Source organism: Saccopteryx bilineata, chromosome 5, assembly GCF_036850765.1.
Source record: "Saccopteryx bilineata isolate mSacBil1 chromosome 5, mSacBil1_pri_phased_curated, whole genome shotgun sequence".
Lineage (NCBI taxonomy): Eukaryota > Metazoa > Chordata > Mammalia > Chiroptera > Emballonuridae > Saccopteryx > Saccopteryx bilineata.
The window spans coordinates 71,344,682-71,366,491 of record NC_089494.1 but is presented as its reverse complement, the minus strand read 5'-3'; the positions used below and the strand labels follow the sequence as shown (position 1 = coordinate 71,366,491).

At 34.8% G+C, this 21,810-nt stretch overlaps 1 protein-coding gene and 1 non-coding gene across 4 annotated transcripts in view; one reads left to right on the top strand and one right to left on the bottom strand.

Moving 5' to 3' along the window:
* LOC136337578 (sodium channel protein type 2 subunit alpha) overlaps positions 1-21,810 on the top strand; it is a 160,743-nt gene that overhangs the window by 94,320 nt on the left and 44,613 nt on the right. For all 3 annotated transcript variants that reach the window (XM_066278965.1, XM_066278966.1, XM_066278967.1), the window contains 3 exons: positions 9,146-9,319; positions 12,229-12,585; positions 14,039-14,518. In XM_066278965.1, the coding sequence (XP_066135062.1) occupies positions 9,146-9,319; positions 12,229-12,585; positions 14,039-14,518 (1,011 nt within the window). The remainder of the gene's footprint in view (positions 1-9,145; positions 9,320-12,228; positions 12,586-14,038; positions 14,519-21,810) is intronic.
* LOC136307305 (small nucleolar RNA U13) lies at positions 12,844-12,947 on the bottom strand. The gene has a single exon (XR_010725959.1). It is a non-coding gene; the product is annotated as a small nucleolar RNA U13 (small nucleolar RNA).

Sequence of the window (21,810 nt, the reverse complement as noted above, 5' to 3'; positions counted from 1 at the left end):
AATATATGTTTAATAATTTAAAAAATTTCTTCACAAAGAATAATCAAAAGGAGAATATGAACAGGAATAATAAAAACTATAATAAAATCATTTAAACCTTTTTTTCATTAAGTTTAAGGAAAGCAGAAGGGAGAGGGAGAGAAAGAGAATGTCAAGTTGTTTTCCTACCTATTCATGCATTCATCGGTTGATTCTTATATGTGCTTTGAAGGGAGATAAAACCCACAACCTTGGCCATTGGGGCAATACTATAACCAACTGAGCTGCCTGGTCATGGCCAATCATCTGGACATTTTAAAACTGAAAAAAACAAATTCTAAAATGAAAAAATTCACAGGATATGTTACCAGTGCCCTGGTTTCTTGGGACTCGCAGGAGAGAAATCAAGAATGTACCCACATTTAGAACACAGGCAAAGGTTTATTAAAAAGCTCATGCTGGCAAACAAAACAGCATCCAAGGGGAAAAGAAATGGCTGCTTGCCCCACAACAAAAGTCCGGGAACCGTTTTAAAAGAGTTGAGACAGGAAGATGGCATCTAAGCCTGACATGTATGGAGGCAGGGACTCTTTGGTGCCTATGCAGTGGAACTACATATTTCTCCATGTCTCATTAACATGTTAAGTCTCAGCCCAGGGATTTGCTTTTTTAATGAGGGTAAAATCACAAAGCAGTCCTTCTGGGACTTAACTACACAGGCATTAGGTTTGAGAAAATCCCTTTACCTAATAAAGAGGTACCTAGTGCTGCTTTGGTACTAATTAAATACAGGGTTTGAGGGGCAACAGACAGAAATGCCAGTCTTTTCAAGGAGAAGCTCAGCCTGTCTCAGATGTGTTTATAAGAAAATTGCAGGTGTCAGAAGAAAGGGTTGCTAAACTTCAAGCAAATCAATAGAAATTATCCAATTTGAATAGCATAAAAACTGAAAGAAAAAAAATGAACTTGAGTCTCACGAATCTGTAGGGTAATATTGAGTTGTCTAATATTTGTACAAGAGGCCCTGACCTGTGGTGGCACAGTGGATAAAGCATTTCCCTGGAATGCTGAGGTCACCAGTTTAAAACCCTGGGTTTGTCTGGTTAAAAGCACATGTGGAAACTGATGCTTCTTGCTCCTCCCTCTTCTCTCTTTCTCCCCTCTCGCTCTTCTCTATAAACTAAATAAATAAAATCTAAAAAATTTAAAATATATATTTGTACCAGGGAGACCCAGAAGGAGAAAAGAGAACGATAGTAGAACAAAACAAGTACTTGACGAAATAAAGGCCACAATTATTTTAAAATTATTAAAAAATATTAACTTAGACACCTTAAAAATAAATTATAAATTTCATGAACATTAACAAAGATAACTGTAAAGCAAACTGTGTTGAGCACAGCTTAGTCCAGCTGCTGAAAAGAAACTATAACAGCCAGAAGAAAAATACTTTAGGCAGCCACGCACCACATGATGACATTTCAACCACACAGACCACACACCGACAGTAGAAGTCCCATAAGATTATAATAAAGCCTGACCAGGTGGTGGTGCAGTTGATAGAGCACCAGACTGGGATGCAGAGAACCCAAGTTTGAAACCCTTTGGTTACTGACTTGAGCATGGGCTCATCCGGCTTGAGTGTCGGGTTGCTGGCTTGAGGGTGGGCTCATAGACATGACCCCAAGGTTGCTGGCATGAGCAAGGGGTCATTTGCTCTGCTAGTGCCCCCCACTCCCTTCTTCAAGGCACATATGAGAGAGCAGTCAAGGAACAACTAAGGTGCCACAACGAAGCATTGATGCTTCTCATCTCTCTCCTTTTCTGCCTGCCCCCTCTCTCTGTCTGTATCTCTCTCACTAAAAAAAAAAAAAAAAGGCTGAAAAATTTCTATCCCTAACAATATAGTAATATTCTAGGACATTATATTGTATTACACAAATATTTACCATTGTGTTACAGTTGCCTTCAGTTTTCAGTACAATAATATGTTGTACAGGTCTGCAACCTAGGAGCTGTAGAGGAACTGAATTTTTTACTCCAAAATATGTCTTTTTTGCACATGAATTATTTTGGCTTGTTAATGTTAAGAAACAGTACACAGGCCTGACCAGGTGGCACAGGCCTGACCAGGTGGTGGTGCAGTAGATAGAGAATCAGACTGGTACATGGAGGACCCATGTTTGAAACATGAAGTCACCGGCTTGAGTGCAGGCTCATCTGGCTTGAGTGAGGGGTCGCTGGCTTGAGTGTGGGATCATAGATATGACCCCATGGTCACTGGCTTGAGCCCAAGGTTGCTGGCTGGAGCAAGGGGTTACTCATTCTGCTGTATCCCCCCCTCCTGCCCTGGTCAAAGTACATATGAGAAAGCCATCACCGAACAACTAAGGTGCTGCAATGAAAAATTGATGCTTCTCATCTCTCTTTCTTCCTGTATGTCTGTCCTTATCTGCCCTTCTCTCTCTCTTTGTCTCTGTCAAAAAAAAAAGAAAGAAAGAAAGAAAGAAAAGAAACAGTAGACAGGAGAGAATCTCTTTAAACCAAATATAAGTTAGCCTTTGTAAAAAACATTTACATTTATAAGGGAAATTTCCATTTGGAAGGGTGCCTCCCAGCTAAACCAGGAAGAGGGGGATGACATTATCTCTACAAATTCTTATCAATGTCTTATGTGGAAGACAAGCACTTAAATTTGTATTAACAACCTTACCCTTGTTTATTGTGCTTTTCCTAGTAACCTTTCATAACTAACTATCTCAACCCCCAACATCTTCTTTTGTCTCTAACTGGAAATGGTATTTAAGTTGGTGGGCTCCAATCATTTTGGCAACCTACTCAGTTTTCTTGATGTCCCATGTACACGTTATTAAACTTTTGTTTGTTTTTCTGCTGTTAATCTCTTTTATTGCAGGGATGTCTCAGCCAAGAACCCAGAAAGTTAGAGGAAAAATTATTTTTCTTCTCCTACAGAGAAATAGACTATAGTCTGAGTGTGTAGTAGGCTATATATCACTAGGTCTGTGTGAGTGCATTCTCTGAGGTTTGCACAACAAAATTACCTTAGGACACATTTCTCAGAATGTATCCTTGTTCTTCAGCAGCACGTGACTGTAATACACAAGGGACTAACATTTCATCAGCAATATATTGCTCACAAACATTAGAAGATATTTATCACTTCATATTAATTTTGAAATATCCCCTAATGTTTGTGAGCAGTACAATTCAGACCCTAAGAAAGTGGCCTGATGAAAGAAAAAGAAAAAGAAAAAACTTATTTTTCTATGGTGAAATTATCCATGAGAAGCTAATGTTAAATAAAGAATTTTAATATAAACAGAAACTGAGAGAAATCATTACACTGAAATTGTGCTATAAGAAATGCTAAAGGACTTACTGAACATGGAGGCAGCTGTTCTAGTCCTGTTCTTGCAAGTCACATAGACCCTCAAGCAACCACATCTAAGGGACCTGCCATTGATATTGATCATGGCACCAACATGGAAAGTGGAAATAATTGCCAATAATCAGGGAAACAAAACCACCCGAAGTTATGTTTACTGATACAGAAGATTGATCATTGATGCTACGGAGTCAAGTTACAATAAATTTTATCTATATAGTTTTTGTTGGCAAATGCTTTATTGGACATAGATTTGATTATGTCAACATAGGAAATTTCCTAACCTGTAAGAGTTTTTAATGACTTATTTGAGCCCAACTGTCAACAATTGCTGGGAAGCAAAGTCTCAACAGATTGAGAGAGACCTCCGGAAAATGGCAGTTTCACCACTTATTTTATACATCAGAACCAAAGGAAAAGCTATAAGGAAGTTACATGAAATTGATTGTGATAGATTAGGCTTCTGGGAGAAAGCAAAAGGGGAAGATCTCTGGATAAAAATAAAATGTACATTTTGAAACTTCTTTTCCATAGGCTGCACCAAGATAGTTAACAGTTAGCAATTAACATGATAACAATAATAATGAAGGGGTTTGTTGGTTTTTTGCTCTGGTGGGATGCCTGCCCTGAGTGGAGCAGGAAATGAAGATTATCCTTATATTTTAAAGACATGTTATTAGGTACATTAATAGGTACATAGATGCAAAAGACTATAGACAGGCTTGAGTGCAGTAAGCACTGATCTTTGTTTAGAGAAAAACACCACTCTAGGACTTGACTAACCACCATAAACTGCTTTTGGTTAGAAAGTTTTTAATTTTTAACCATCCTATGTGGTTACTTTAGGTCTCTGATTTTGCAAGGCCATTGTGTAGGTCTCGCCTGAGCTTGTCAGATTTAGTTCATGGCCCCATCTTTTATTTTTTTCATCCACAATGGTGCTATTGTCAATTCTGATATAAAACATTGGCCTTTCATGGTGGTAAATGGTGCTGGTAGGCCAAGGTCCAAGCACAGTACAAGGGAGAGACATAAAGTTTCTATCCAGAAGAGGTGTCATCTATGGTTTGGACAAAGATGAAAAAAATCACAGAAGCCTACCTTGGGAAGAATATTACCAATCCTTCTGTCACAGTACCTGCTTACTTGACTCTCAGTGTCAAGTTACCAAGGATGCTGGAACTATTGCCAGTCTCAATGTACTTAGAATTATCAATAAGCCAACTGCTGCTCTCAGCTTAGACAAAAAAGGTTGGGACTGAAAGAAATGTGCTGATCTTTGAGGAGATGACACTTTTGATATGTCAATCCCCACAATTAAAGAAGGAATCTTTGAGGTCATATCTAGCTAAGGACACCCACTTAGGTAAAGAAGACTTTGACAACCAAATGGTCAACCATTTTATTGCAGGGTTCAAGCACAAACATAAGAAGGAAATCAGAACGAGAGATAGCTGTCGCCTTCATATTGCTTGTTAACATGCTCTCTCTTCCAGCATCGAGGCTAGTATTGAGATTGATTCACTCATTCCATGAAGGAATCAACTTCTGTACCTCTCTTATCCACACCTGATATGAAGAACTGATACTGACCTTATCTGTGGACCTGGGACCCTGTAAGGAAAGCCCTTTGGCGTGCCAGCTTGACAAGCCCAGATCTATGATCTTGTTTTGGTGGGTGGTTTTACCTGTACACTAAAGGTTCAGAAGCTCCTACTAGACCTCTTTAATGGAAAGGAGTTGAATAAGAGCATCAACCTTGATGAGGCTGTTGCTTATAGTGCCTCTATCCAGACCTGGTGACATATCCAAAAATGTTCAAGATTTGCTGCTGTTGGATGTCAATCATTTTCCCTTGTTATTAAAACTGAAGATGGAGTCACGACTGTCCTCAACAAGCACAATACCACTATTCTTACCAAGCAGGTACTTACCTTCACTACCTACTCTGACAACCAGCCTGGTATGCTTATTCAGGTTTATGAAGGTAAGTGTGCCATTACCTAGGACAGCAATCTGCTTGGCAAGTTTGAAATCACAGGCATCCCTCCTGCACCTCGTGGTATTCACCAGATTGTAGTCACTTTTGATATTGATGCCAATGGCATCCTTAATGTCTCCGCTGCAGCTAAGACTGCAGGAAAAGAGAACAAAATTAACATCACTAACAACAAGGGTTGTCTGAACAAAGAAGACATTGAACCTATGGTCTAGGAAGCCAAGAAGTACAAAGCTAAAGATGAGAAGCAGTGGGACAAGATGTCTTCCAAGAATTCACCTTAATCTTATTCATTCAACAAGAAAGCTACTGTTGAAGGTAAAAAAAACTTCAAGGCAAGATTAATGATGAGGACAAATGGGAAATTCTTGACAAATGCCATCAAGTTATCAACTTTAAGAACCAGAATACAAAGAAGAAACAATTTGAGCATCAACAGAGAGAGCTGATAAAAATCTGCTAACCCATCATTACCAGGCTGTACCAAAGTGCAGGAGACATGCCAAGAGGAAGGCCTGGGAGCTTCTCTGGAGGTAAAGCCCCTCCATTCGGTGGTGCCTCCTCTGGGCTCACCATTGAAGAGATTGATTTAGCCAACCCTGAGCATTATTCCACATGAAATATTGAAAGACCTAACTTTGTTGCAAATTATAGGGCAGTTTTAAAAATTGAGTTGCTATATATACTGCTCACAAAAATTAGAGGATATTTAAAAATGAATAAGAAGTGATAAAATATTCCCTAAGTTTTGTGAGCAGTGTAGTAAACAGTTAAATGTTTTTGATACATGAATATGAAATATGTGCACAAGAAAAGAAAATAATGCACTTTATAAACATTGTATTATAAAGTGAAAAATGTGATGTCTTAAATAAAGCTATTTAAAATTGGCATACACAAAATTTAAGGAAATTCTTCAAGCTGAGGGGGAAAATGTATCAGATGGAAATTTGAATCTGCGAATGATAGTCACTAGAAATGAATAAATGGGGGTAAACAGAGAATACTTTTTTTCTTATTTTAATGTCTTTAAAAGACTACTATTTGAAGCAAGGGTACAGCATATGTAAAGGTAAAACATAAAAATGAGCAAATCGGTTAGTGTAGCAAAGATTTATTAGAAAAGAGACAAACACTGCTATACATTATCTGAATATCCATATAATATTTAAACATTAGAATTCTACTCAATAATAAAATAACAATAAACTGGTGAGGCATACATGGATGAATGTGGAAAACTCAGTAAGACTCTTGCTTGGGTTTCTGACATGGCTACCAAGTAGAGAATGATTCTATTTGCATGTACTGAGTCAGAAAATATCAGAACAGAAGCAAGGCTGTGTAGACAAAATGGTAAGGTGAATTTTTGACCTGTTGAATAACTGAAATTTTCATCCAATGGAGGTTTTGAATAGGCAGGCAAGTAGGTAATTCTGCAGCTCAAGAAATATGCTAGAATTAAAAAATAAATCTCAAAATTTAAACGTATTGTAAAAGGAAAATTAGAATAACAAGGTCCAGGACAGAGACCTCTGAAGTAATTCAATATTGAATAGTTTGTTAGAGAAAGAAAAGTATTCAAGCAGGTGTGGATCACTAATGCTAGAAACAGAAACTATTTTTAAGGAACAAGGAATAGAAAACAATGTGAAGGTCCCAGCCAGGTAGCTTAGTTTGTTACACATAATTCCCACATGCTAAGGTTGTGGGTTCCATCCCCAGTCAGGGCACATACAAAAATCAAACAATACATGCATAAATAAAATGGAACAGCAAATTATGTTTCTCTCTCAGTCTCTCTCTACTTTCCTTTATCTCTCTCTCTAAAATTAATTAAAAGAACTTTTTTTTTTTTTTGAGAAAAAGAGACAGGGACAGAGAAGGAAAGACAGACAGGAAAGGAGAGAGATGAGAAGCATCAACTCATAGTTGCAGCACCTTAGTTGTTTATTGACTGCTTTCTCATGTGTGCCTTGACCAGGAGGCTCCAGCTGAGCCAGTGACCCATTGCTCAAGCCAGCAAGCTTGGGCTTAAGCCAGCGACTGTGGGGTCATGTCTATGATTCCAACACTCAAGCTGGTTACCCTGTGCTCAAGCTGATGAGTCCACGCTCAAGCCAGTGACCTCGGGGATTCAACTCTGGTTCCTCAGCATCCCGGGCTGACACTATATTCACTGCGCCAATGCCTGGTCAGGCTAAAAAAAAAAAGTTTTTTAAAGAAAAAATGTGAAGAATTCCTAGAGAGGCAAGCAAGGAAAATTGTCCATTAAATTTAACAATGACAGTGCTGGTTATGTTGACAACAGTTGGTTAAAGCAGTTTGTCTTGACTGGTAGGTTGTGGAGTAAGTTGAAGTAATTGAACCAAAGACTATAGATAAGTACACAGCCTCTTAAAGAAGTTGGGCTATCAGTGAGGATAGAGATGGTAGCTAACAAAGAGGTGGAATGCATGCAGAGTTTACTTTTTTTATGACATTGGTGGTAGTTTTAAGGTGAATAAGAAGTAAGTGGCTGTTACTTCTTGTAAACCCCAATTGGAAGCAGTCAGTAGAAGGAATAGATTGAAATTAAAGGTTAATTGAAAAAGCAAATTCTTCGAGAAGTCTAAAGGAGACACATGATACAGTTGGAGAATTAGAGCAAAGTAGAGACACTTCTTTCATTTTTAAGAAGGAAAAAGCAAAGCACAGTATGGATGTAAGTAGTTTGATAGATATAAGAAAACAGAAAATATTTCAGATTGGCTGACTTCCATTACCTCTGAGACACCTCTGAGTACAACAAGTTCTAAGAATGGAGGATAAGTAAAAACTGTCACAGATATGTGAAGGAAAGAATATTTGAAATCATCATACAGAAGAAAAATGGAGAATGGAAAATGCTGCTTGCGGCCAGAATTTTTTCTTTTCAGAGAGAGTTGAAGAGGGCTGGGGAGAGAAACATTGATTTGTTGTTCCACTTATTTATGCATTTATTAATTGATTCTTTTTTTAATTTTTATTTTATTCATTTTTAGAGAGGAGAGAGAGACAGAGAGAGAGAGAGAGTGAGAGAGAAGATAAAGAGAGAGACAGAGAGAGAAGGGGGAGGAGCTGGAAGCATCAACTCCCATATGTGCCTTAACCAGGCAAGCCCAGGGTTTTGAACTGGCGACCTCAGTATTTCCAGGTCGATGCTTTATCCACTGCACCACCACAGGTCAAGCATTAATTGATTCTTGTATGTGCCTAACTAGGGATTGAACCTACAACCTTGGCATATCAGGATGGCGCTTTAACCAACTAAGCTAATCAGCCAGGGTTTTGTTTTGTTTTTTAACATTCTTACCATCTGAAGGGCTGGTGGTGACCATTTTTATTATAGCCTATATGAAGTCTTAGCATCAGCCTTGCCTGCAAGGCCACGGGAGAAGACTTTTAGATAATCCTTTAGTGAGTTTTTGGAAGAATGGAGAAATCAGAGACAGAGCCTAGCAGTTGACCACAATGAGTTATTTGAACCTTTCTGTAATAATGTAAAAATAAAAATATTAATTTTATTATGTTAACTCATGTTCTCTTCATCACTTGATAAACCTTAAATATAGTAAACAATTAAATATTGATTTGAACACAAACTATTTGAGGGTATAATTTACTGGACTTAAACCAATTTTTGAAATACAGAATTGTGATTTGTTGGAAGTAAGTGAAATTGTTCAATAATAATTTGTTTTTAAGGTTATTCACTCATGTAATAAACATTTCTCATTTAGGTCTTCACTGGAATCTTTACAGCAGAAATGTTTCTCAAGATAATTGCCATGGATCCATATTATTACTTTCAAGAAGGCTGGAATATTTTTGATGGTTTTATCGTGAGCCTTAGTTTAATGGAACTTGGTTTGGCAAATGTGGAAGGATTGTCAGTTCTTCGATCATTTCGGCTGGTAAATTAACTGGGAGTATCCATAATGATTTTATATATCTAGTAACAATTAAATTTCACATGATTATGATATTATTTGAATATATTTTTAAAACAAACCAAACTGCTGAACAACTGGATGGTAATTTCTTCTACATCATAGTTTAAATGGGTAGGTTATATTCAAGTGAACAGCCAACAGTTCTCTTCTTACTAATTGAATGGCAGGACTAATGGGAAGAGAGGAAAAAGGGAGTCATAGATAAACCCAAATCACAATTAAACAACACAACATTCATCTCTCAGTTATGTGGGCTTTGTTGAACTATGCATAAGGCATGGTTGGAATTTAGGATGGGTTCACTTTTCTATCAAAAGCTCAAGAATTATAGATTCGCCCAATTTGCCGCCATAGAAGTCAAGACTCAGGACTGGGTAGAGCGTACAAGGGAACAGGACAGAGATACTCATACATCTGCTGCTTTGGCCATTTCAGGATGTCCCCAAATCCATTTGTTTTACTGTATTTTATTTTGTTAATTTAAAAGAAAGGGTTTTTCATTTGATCTTTATATTTTATGGATATATGGATCTTTTAAAGTTAAGAAACAAAATAGCACAATATATTTCCATTTAAAGTTTGATATACTTTATTGTGCTAATACTTTGATTTAGTTCTAAGTTTCTGTAATTTATTGTCAAATAACAGTGGGTATAGTTAGTTACCAAAGGCAGGTTTCTAGGTAACTTATCTTAAATGTGATTAGTCTCAAGGCATTGCTGTGAAATCTGTTTAGAATTTCTCTTAGCATTTTCAAGTTCATATTTGAGTTGAGATCCTTAGTGCTGTGATTTCCCCCCCCCCGTCTTCATAGAGAGCTATGAATCTAATTTGAAGTCAATAGAATAAAAAAAAATAGAACAAAAATTAGAAATGATTATAAAAATTAAATATGAGCAAATGCTTTTTTTTCCTTTTTGTATTTTTCCGAAGTAAGAAGACTGGGGGAGGCAGACAGGCTCCTGCATGTGCCCAACCAGGATCCACCAGCATGCCCACTAAGGGGTGATGCTCGGCTCATCTGGGGCATTGCTCCACTGCAACTGGAGCCATGCTAGCACCTGAGGTAGAGGCCATGGAGCCATCCTCAGCACCCAGGCCAACTTTGCTTCAATGGAGCCTTGGCTGTGGGAGGGGAAGAGAGAGACAGAGAGAAAGGAGAGAGGGGAGGGTGGAGAAGCAGATGAGCGCCTCTCCTGTGTGCCCTGGCCAGAAATCAAACCCAGGACTTCCACATGCTGGACCGATGCTCTACCGCTGAACCAAACGGCCAGGGCTGGAAAAATACATTTTTCGAAAATGTTTAGTAAATCTTTGTGATAATGTTATGGGTTTGAGAAATAGAAAGGATAATATCATTAGCATCTTGCTTAGAGTGTCAGCCTCTTTTACACAAAGTATTCTGTAGGAATAAATTAAACATGGTGTTTATAGCTTATCCTTTGAGTCATTTAGATGCTATTAAATAATGCACTGTTCTTGGCCTGACATTTATTGCAGCATTGGAAATAAAATGCTGCTACTGTTTAACCATAAATGGTACTTGAACAGCCTCCGAGAGCAAATACAACCAATGGGTCAAGCACATTGGTGGGGAGCCATTTACACATTCTAATGAATTGTTGGTTAATTAAGTCACTGAAGACATAAAGGTTGACAAAATACTATTTTTACATAAGCCTCAGTATTTCTCCTTTGAATATAATAAATCTTTAAAATACAGCCTAATATTACAGCAAGCTAAAGATATAGTAAGATTAAAGTAATCTAAAGATTTAAAAATATTGTTTTTCTTCTGTACTTTATATAATTTCTTTCCATTTTATCTGCACTTTTGCATTTCAGTATGATATTTCAAGTACACTGGAAAATTATATTCACTTTGGGATTTTAAATAATGACCTCTACTTCTCTGAAATATTCTCAGTTAATTACCATTAATCTTAAATATCTCAGTTCCTTAAAGAAAAACAAAAAGAGTATCACATATACTTATGCAAGTGTATGGCCAGTAGTCACCACCATCATGGCCATTCACATGCAGGTTCACATTAGTTTTGGACACACACTAAAGAAATAGTGGAGCCAGAAAATGGTGGGCCATTCCTTTATTCTAGCCTCGCACCGGCTGACAAGTAAAACACACACAGAAGGTAAACACTTCCTTTTCACTCAGAGCTCACAAAGCTACTGACACATTTGGTTTTTTCCAAGAATGAAAGGCCCCCACCAGTCTCAGTCACCTCTGGTTCCCCATCTGCACACCTTCTCCTTTCTCCTCTCTGCACAAACTGGCTTCTCCTTCAGCACCCTGCCATCTTAGCTCCTCCTTCAGCACTCTACATCCTCTCTGCTCTCACTCTGCCATCATAGCTTCTTCTACCTTCTACTTCTTCTTTTCTTTTTCTTGTTAAAACATTTTGATGTGAAACCCCTCCTCCAGCAAACATTAGAATAACAGTGGCTCTTCCCAAGCAGGAAGGTAACCCGCAATTTGCAGTCAACTGCCCTGCTCTGAGGGCAAGCACACACGTGGCTGCCCAGTGTCACTTTTAACAATAAAAGTGAGCACACTCAAAATACCCAAATTTTACAAACTCATTTGCCCAATGGCAAAATTCTGGAAATTTTTTTGTATCTTATTCTTAAAATGCCAATAAAAACTGTATAATTATTTTATTTATAATAGACTATTTCCAAATGAATGAAACCTCATGATATCAAATAAACCAACTCATTTGTTAGATAATAGTTTGACACACAAATAATTCATTCCTCTACAATTCAGACATTGTAGATTTTCCATATAAATACATTTATAGATTCTTTAGAAGACAGAATGGTAACAGCCTTTTTGACTTTGTTTCCAGCTCCGAGTTTTCAAGTTGGCAAAATCTTGGCCAACTCTGAATATGCTAATTAAGATCATTGGCAATTCAGTGGGGGCCCTGGGAAACCTTACCTTGGTGTTGGCCATCATCGTCTTCATTTTTGCCGTGGTCGGCATGCAGCTCTTTGGTAAAAGCTACAAAGAATGTGTCTGCAAGATTTCGGATGACTGTGAACTCCCACGCTGGCACATGAATGACTTCTTCCACTCCTTCCTGATTGTGTTCCGTGTTTTATGTGGAGAATGGATAGAGACCATGTGGGACTGCATGGAGGTTGCTGGTCAAGCCATGTGCCTTACTGTCTTCATGATGGTCATGGTCATTGGGAATCTAGTGGTACGTAAAACAACATTTTTCTCACTTTCAGTAAAATATAATGTAACCAAATAGAATTATGTTCACCTGAAGAATGTTTTACATGTTTTGTGGCTGTGTGTGTATGTAAAAGCCATTTCCAATTCTCACTTATTCATCATTGCAGAAGCCAAGTATTGTTTAGACTATAGAAATCCATATAACTCATTTTAGGAGTTTTGTAAATATATTTTTCTTATTGAGACTTAATTGACATATATAATGAAATTTTTTTTTTCATATCGGATATGTAATGATGCCAATGTCATAACAAGGATTGAGGAAGCACACCTCACACAAAAGCATGAACACCCAATCATTGTGCTTTTAATCCTTTGAGCAGTGAGTTTTTTTCATGCTTGCTGACCCCCAGGAGTGAGTTTTTTTTCAAAAAATGAAATTAGTTCCAGTTATAGTTTTATTAAATTAAAATCATGTTTGATAATCAATTTATGGAAACAAGAGGAACATACATTTGACTTTTTTTAATGGTCAGGAGGCACGAGGACTTACATGAACGTTCATGCTATTCAAAGAGCTAAAGTACAGAAGGATCTATAACACAAACTCCAAACTCTTAAGATACCCTTTGAACTAACTTCTTTGTCACTAATAACCCCTTACTAGTTCATAGAAGGGTCCATTTATGGCTATTATATTTCAGTTCTTGTGCTAAAGCTTGGAAGGGTTACTAAGAACAGTCATTCAGTTTATTTATAAGTTCTAACAACAGTATTACTTGTTAATGTTTCAAATTTGAGTTTCCCACAAATCAGTCCATTAAGAGTACACAGGATAAGCTCTGGCCAGGTAGCTTAGTTGGTTACAGCATAATCCTGTACACCAATTGTACAGGATTTAATTTAGCAAGTTATCTAGGTGGGTTCAATTTGGCAAGTTGTCTAGGTACATAAATTGGTATAACTATGTAAAAAGCAAATCATACTTAAAAACATTGGAATTATCTTTAGTTTTAAGAATTAAATTATAATAAATTATCATTGTCCTGGAAAAATCTAAAGTAAAACTCATTATTTGTTTGTTTTTTTCACTGTACTATTGTCTAGACCCATAATGGCGAACCTTTTTATAAAAACTGCCCACTTCTGCAGTGCTGGTCAACCTGGTCCCCTGCCCACCATGAAAGCTGGAACACTCACTAGTGGGCGGGAGGGACCAGGTTAACCAGCACTGCAGAAGTGGGCGGTTTTTATAAAACGGTTCGCCATCACGGGTTTAGACTCTAGTAAAAGTATCATTTAATGTTGGCCAATTATTTATTTCACTCACTTTTTTTTCAGGATAGTTTAATATGAGCTAGAAAAATATCTATTGCTAAAAATCTAAGTTTAAGAATAATTTTGGAAAACTTACAGTCAGGAGCAATTGAAGTAGCAGGATGTTTTGATCAACTAAATTTCCTATTGTGTTTTAGGTTCTGAACCTCTTCCTGGCCTTGCTTTTGAGTTCATTCAGTTCTGACAATCTTGCTGCCACTGATGATGATAATGAAATGAACAATCTCCAGATTGCAGTGGGAAGGATGCAGAAAGGAATTGATTATGTTAAAAGAAAAATACGTGAATTTATTCACAAAGCCTTTGTTAGAAAGCAGAAAGCTTTAGATGAAATTAAACCTCTTGAAGATCTAAATAACAAAAAAGACAGCTGTATTTCCAACCATACTACCATAGAAATAGGCAAAGACCTCAATTATCTCAAAGATGGGAATGGAACTACCAGTGGCATTGGCAGCAGTGTAGAAAAATATGTCGTGGATGAAAGTGATTATATGTCATTTATAAACAACCCCAGCCTCACTGTGACTGTACCAATTGCTGTTGGAGAATCTGACTTTGAAAATTTAAATACTGAAGAATTCAGCAGCGAGTCAGATATGGAGGAAAGCAAAGAGGTAGGAATTTTTAAATAAGATATTTTGGTATTATGTTTTAAAACTGAGACTATTTTAAAATTACATATTTTCTTTCAATAAAAAGTAATAAATATCTATTGATACATTTTCTATGGCAATTTATCATTGATGATAGATTAAAATACAGCTACACTAATAGTATGCTGGAAAAGTTTTCAGGTATTTATTAATTTAATTATTGATAATATTAACATGCAGATTAATATGAAATTTTCTAAGTAAATAATTTTTGATTTATGAACAATGTCTCAGATTATTCACTTTCCTCCTTACAATTCTCCCACAGTGGTGGATTTTTTGGTCTGTACTAGAAAAATACTTTGCGAGAGGATAATTCTAATTCTGATTTTGCTGCATTCTTGGCTCTTATGAAATACTTCATAAAATGTGATCTTATTTAGTTCGCACAAGGTTATTTATTTATGGAAAATCTGATTGGAATCTTGGTTTGATATTTACTTGTGATTTAATTTTTTTTTTTTAGTAAATAATGTATTAAGGAGGTAAAGGTAGTGATGAGGAATGATGCTGAAAAAATTTTAACCCTTTTTATGCTGTCTAAAACAAAACTATAATATAGTATAGAATGTAAAATTGTCAATTTACCAACCACACTAAGGTTGTTTGGTAGTTTAAAGTATTCTTTGATTTACCAGAAGAGTATGAGTACCAGAGTGAATATGTTTTTGGTTGGTTTCTAGATTAATAAAACATGGAATTGGGGGTAAAGAGAAGAAGTAATTGCAAACCTTAGTGTTTAACTGTTTAATTATACAAAAATGTGGAAAATTTTCTCAGTAACTAGACCTTGCTTAACCAAAAAAGAATAACAACCAAAACCAAAGAGTTTCTTTTTATTTTTTTGTTACTTAGATTGTCAAGAAGAAAAAGACTTGTATTACTGTTCTCATTCTAAGAAAGCTAGATGATTTGAGAGAGTTTGAAGCACTAAAGCATAAAAATTGTGTAGTATAGCAAAGTCACAATAATTAGGGATCAGTTAACAAAGCCGTGAGCAAAAATATATAAATATTTCTAAGACGGGAATCTTAGATATTTCATTCAGTATTCTTGTATTTATTCCATAAAAGTATTGAAGAATATGCTGTTTTTCATTCTTTTTCATTTGTAAGATAGGTAACATTGCTAATTCAGTTATTAGGTAGAAGTAGATGTTAAGCATATACTCAGGGAAAATTTAAATATAGGTTCTAAAATTAACAGATAAGTAACAAGGCTATAGCCACTAGTTTCACAGACTAACTGATAAAATTTAAGTGGTATATTTAAAAATATTATAGGCTAGGGCAAGTAATAGCTGCAGTTAGTTGAACTCAAATGTTTACTAATAAGAACATTATTTTAAAATTTAACATCTTAAGATATTATTAATAAAATTTTGGATGAGCATAGTTGGTTGGAAGGGGGGGCTAATTTCTGGTATTGTGTATAACTAGAAACTGAAGTCAGCATGTAGAAAATAAAATTGGTTCATTAAATTTTAATATACATCTCCCACTTGTTGTTTTGACATTATTCCTAACTGTTAATATTTCTCTTATAATAAGGGAAGTCATTTTTTATATTTATGTACATTTAATTTTAGTATATGTATAAACTAAGAATCAATTATAAAAAAATCAAATGTTGAAGCCATCAGTCAGTTAAAACTTTTGGCTACTTGAGTATCTTTTTTAGGTGTGATTCACTTGACATCCAGTCTTCTTTATTCAAAAATTTTAAAGCTTTAGCCTTCTCCAAAAGACTGTGTATTTTTGCCTCACCTCAAACCATTATGTTTGACATAGGAGGAATATTCAGTAAGGTGGGGCTTTTAATAGAAAAATCCAAACTATATTCCTGTTACGTTTAAATTTTTTATTATTCTCTGTTTGAATTAAGTACGTACTTCAAAATAATATATGTGTTGTCAGTACTTTGGAATTGGAGACAGACAACTGATCTTTCCATTGTAAATAGAATTATTTTACAGCTTCAGCTGTGGAGTCCTTTTAATATCTTCCCACCTTAGAAATTGTTACCTGGTGTTAAAATTTATTATTTGGGGAAATTTCCAATTATGTTTTATCTCAAATTTCCTAAATATAAACTCATAACTAATAAAAAATTAAGGCAGTAGTCTAGCAAGGAAATATATATGCAGGTTTTATTCTTTTGGTATTTTACCTGGTAGCTCTAACACTAGAAAACAAGAGAGCATTGAAACAATCAAGAAATCCAAATAGTCCCACCTGAAATATTTTTTTTAGTGCTCTCTCTTCAGCTTATTTTTATCTGGTTCTTTTTAACTGGTGGGATGGTATTATGCTGTTAAATACCTCATATAGAGTTGTAAGAAATTGTATGAGGCTTATTGGTATTCTTTTCTCAGTGGTTAAAATAATTAAAGGGACTAAATTGGAGCACTTTTTAATTTTTTGAATATATAAATTATTTTTTTTAATAGGGAAGATTAACTAAGTGGACCCAGAGGTTGTTTAGGTGTTTGAACCAAATCCTCTTCTATTTTGTCTTTAACAAATTTGTGTGATTCTTTGATAATTCTGTAAAGTTTCTAGAGAACATTTTAAAGTCATGTCATAATTATGTGTGCTTTGACTAGATTGAATGGAATTCCTTTTATACTTTGTGATTTTGAATGATTGATTTTTCTTGAGAGTTTTAATAATGTTGAAGGCATGAATGATTTTTCAAAGTGAAATTGACTAGTGCAATATGGTGACCTTCACTGCTTACCATTCTTACTTCTCACAGGGGTAAAATCAAGCTGGAGCCATCAAGAATGCAGCTCTGGTGTTTTTTAACCAGCCAGAGACTCGTGCCACCACTTTTACCCAGGTTACCCAAGCAAGTTGTGCATATATAAATATGATCAGTTTCTAAGTGAATTTTGACTGGCCTGCATGTTACTCAGTTACATTCCTTGCCCATCCATTGGCAGTAAATAAAAACACGCACAGCTGCTCTTATGCTGAGTCATAAAGCATGGTCAGGCAAGTCTGGCAACCCAACTTTTTAAAAAATGATTTACCTGCTAATTTTCTTACATGAATTTTTAATACAAATTATGTTTCAGTGAAAAGTAAAAATGCATGCCTTTATGGATTATTTAATTTTCATTCAACGTTACAGAGTTTTGAACATGCTTAAGAGTTTAAAAGAGAGATGTAGGTGATCTTTGAAAGACTTGCAGAAAAACTTTCTTTTGCCATCTCCCCCTTTTTTATTTATCTTTCAGTTACCTTTTTTTTTTAAAAAAAAAAAAAAGAATATAGACTCAATGAGTGTACTTTGTTGGTAATTTTTTGTTCAGTGTCATATTAAGTTTTTCTGAAGGGTAATCAACAATTAAAGCAATCCTTTATTCATGTGCAAATTTCTTAAAGAATGTTATTGTGTTATTATCAAGTAAATGAATTAGAATGTTGATGTTTTGGCTGCTAGCAGCATGGGTATAATTTTATCTGCTTTATTTAGAAAAAATGGCATTGCTTTATTTAGCAATTGACCAAAAGTATTTTGCATTTAGAATATAATCCCCTTTGAGATTCTGTTCTTTACCTCTCAAACTCTTAAAACTGAAAACAAGACCTGTGGTGGCGCAGTGGATAAAGTGTTGACCTGGAAATGCTGAGGTCGCCGGTTCAAAACCCTGGGCTTGCCTGGTCAAGGCACATATGGGAGTTGATGCTTCCAGCTCCTCCCCCCTTCTCTCTCTCTGTCTCTCTCTCCTCTCTCTCCTTTCTATAAATGAATAAATAAATAAAAAAAAACTCAAAACAAAACATGTTTTTGTACACATACACACACCAAAAAAAGAGAGAAAGTCTTATAGGTGGTATTTTTATTCTGAAAATAGATCTGGTATCCAGTTTTTTTTACCATGTTGCTCCTCAGCTTTTTGTGTTTTTGTCTCTCCTCTATTTTATCCAGACCTGCTGGGAAACTTTCTCCTTAAGAATATTATTTAAACATATCATGAGTTGCAGATTCCTATATAGGAAGAGAATCATTGTGAGCTCTTGCTTCTTCTGTGTATTTTAAAGAAAAGGACCTCCATTGTCATGTGACTGTGGAAATGAGCATAACAATGCTCTGTGAAATCCATTTGGTGGTCTTTAATTTCCTGGTGTTGATATAACATTTTTGTGCTAAAATTTGCTAACCAAATTACTCAATCTAATCTAATTATTTTTTCAAGACTATTTAATACTTTGTCACTTAGATGAAGTTTTCTCTCCTTCTACCACTGAAACTATAATTCAGCCCTACCATAAGCAGATTTACTTCGTTGCAAAGAGCTATAATCTTGCCATTCTTGGATCATTTTCTTAAACTTTAGAACAAAATATACAGTCATTAACATTCTATAGAGTCATGAAAAATAATACTTCATATATTGGAGAAATGATATATAAAATGACAACTAAGAAGTATAATTGCTCACAATTAAATGCATATACATAGGAACTAGCAAGAATTTTTTTCTATTATATATTAATTTTTCAGAAAAGCCCAATTTATGACTCCTTAGGATAATGGATTCTTCTTCCTGGGTTCTTGAAAAGAGACAATATTAGTTTTCTTATTCTATGAGTATCCCATTTTCCAAGTTCCTTTGTAGATAGCTATATTAGGGAAAGGAGATTTCACTGCAGTAATTGTAGAAGAAAACAAACTAAATAGAAACTGATTTCAATTAACTTCATTTATTCTCAACTCTCACATTATTAGTTTCCAATTTTCTCTAATAGGTCTCTGATCCTCCCTTTGGAAACATGGCTTCCTAAGAGTGTATACATGCTGAATTCTACTACTTAAGAGGCGGGAAGGGGAAAAAGATGTGTAGGGAACGTTTGGATAAGCAGTGGTAGGATGGGTTCAATAGAATCTCATCTATGATTTTTTTTAATTTTTTTTAATTTTAATGGAGTGACATTGATAAATCAGGGTACATATGTTCAGAAAAAAACATCTCCAGGTTATTTCGACATTTGATTATGTTGCATACCCCTCATCCAAAGTCAAATTGTCTTCCGTCACCTTCTATCTGATTTTCTTTGTGCCCCTCTCCTCTCTTCATCCCTCCCTCTCCTCCCCCCCCAATCATCATATACTTGAGAATATGTATTAGTTCTCAAGAGAAAGTTTTCCAGTGGGATAGTGATTAAGGGAGAAAAAAAGAACAAGATGAGCCAAATATGTGTGCCTTTGTGGCACTGGTAATCTGCTGAGGGATAGGTCTTAATTGTTACTATTATTATTGTTACTATTATTTGTCTATCCCAAAAAAGAGATTTGCGATCTTGCAATTTATAAATCAAAGAATTTTATACTGTATTCATTATAAAAATAAAAAATTTTCTGGAAAATGTAGTGCAATAATAATGGTAGTATTGATTTATCCATCTTCTTTATTAAGAAGATAAAACCACCAATTCCTTCTGAGTACTAAAGTGTGACTTTGGCCTTGTGCCTATCCCAAAGCAAGCAAAACCATCACTTTCATTGTTCCAGTGTTAAGATTTTTATGCAAAATGACTTAGAGTTTTAAGTACAAATTAGAATTAGGATACATGTGGAACAAAAGATTGCCATTCATAGAGAACAAATTTTAGTTAGATATGGAATATTTGATTTAATCTATATTTGAATGATATTTTTATTTTTAAAAATCTCATTTTTATTGACTCAGATTAGAAAATATTACTCTTTTGCTAAATTATATACAATATGTACTAATTATATTTTATTAAAAATAACTTTGTAATGAGAAACAAGTTTGTACTTATGAAAAACAACAGGAAGTGAAACTTGCTCTCCCTTTTTCTGTTAGGTTAATTATTTTTATAAATACTTTTACTTTCTGAAAGAAGAACTACATAATATTTTGGCATATTGATGTTTAATAATTTATCAATGATGTAAAAAGTAAAAGAAATGTATATGTTTAGAAATACAAAGTAAAATATTTGTGTCTCAATGTTTATTAAATCATTAAGCAAAACATAATTTTGTTCTGCTTAACTCCAATGACTATAATTACCTAGATTCTAGAAGAATACCGTAGATTTTAAATGATATGAGCTCTGTGATAAGGTTCTCACTTAAAAAAAAGTTTAATATTTTCTTTTGAAAGTGAATTATTGTCAATGCTATTCATAACAAATAAAATTTGCTATTCCTGTTTGATATTCTTTTTATCCTGACATTGGAATACATTCATATTTTATTAAAATTTAATAAAGTAAAAGCTATTCTAACAAAATCGTTTAGTCTACTGTTTCCCAATAAATAATCTCAGATAATAAAAGAAACTAGCCATCTAAATTTAGGAAGGGGAAGTATAAAACTTGTCAAGTACAGAACTTGAAACTATAGTACTGTTTTTATTTCTAGCCAGTTAATATTTTGATTTTTACTCATGTGGCATTTTTAGTGAATAATACCTAGACTGAAGTATTATAAGCAACCTTTTTTGAAAATTCTTTTTTTTAAGTGTATGAGTACTAATAGTTTTTATAATGATGTGTTTGAGTCTTACTTGGTGAATTTGCACTATAGTTAGGATTGATTGTAAATGTGACCTAATCTGAAGCTGAAAATTTTTATATTCTTACTTTGATTCATTTGGTTTCTATAGGCACTTTACAAGTTTTAACTGGTTTAGTCAACATATTTTATAGTATTATGATATTTATCTCATTTAATTTTAAGAAAGTCATTGAATTAAGGTTATCTAGAATGGTTTTATACATCAGAATTTGTTGGCCTGACCTGTGGTGATACAATGGATAAAGCATCAACCTGGAACACTGAGGTTGCTGGTTTGAAACCCTGGGCTTGCTCGGTCAAGGCACATATGGGAGTTGATGCTTCCTGCTCCTCCCCCTTCCTCTCTCTTCTCTCTCTAAAATGAGTAAGTTAAAAAAAAAGAAACAAACACACAAAAAAATTTGTTGGCTACATCTCAGGGTTATAGTTTAAAGTAAACTCTTGTTCCTAAAATATTCCAGTATATATTAAACTCTGTTCTATAATAATAAGTAGAAGAATATAAATATAATTTGAGCTAATACTAAGTTCATGGTCATGAGATACAGGAATCAACAATATCACAAGAACTATTTTGAACCTATAATGTTTAATTATATTCATATCTACTAAATACTTTAAATTGATAAACATTTGGCTTTGCCTCTAAATCATCAAAGAAACTCTCTTGAAAATCCTGGCAAAATGAAATACAA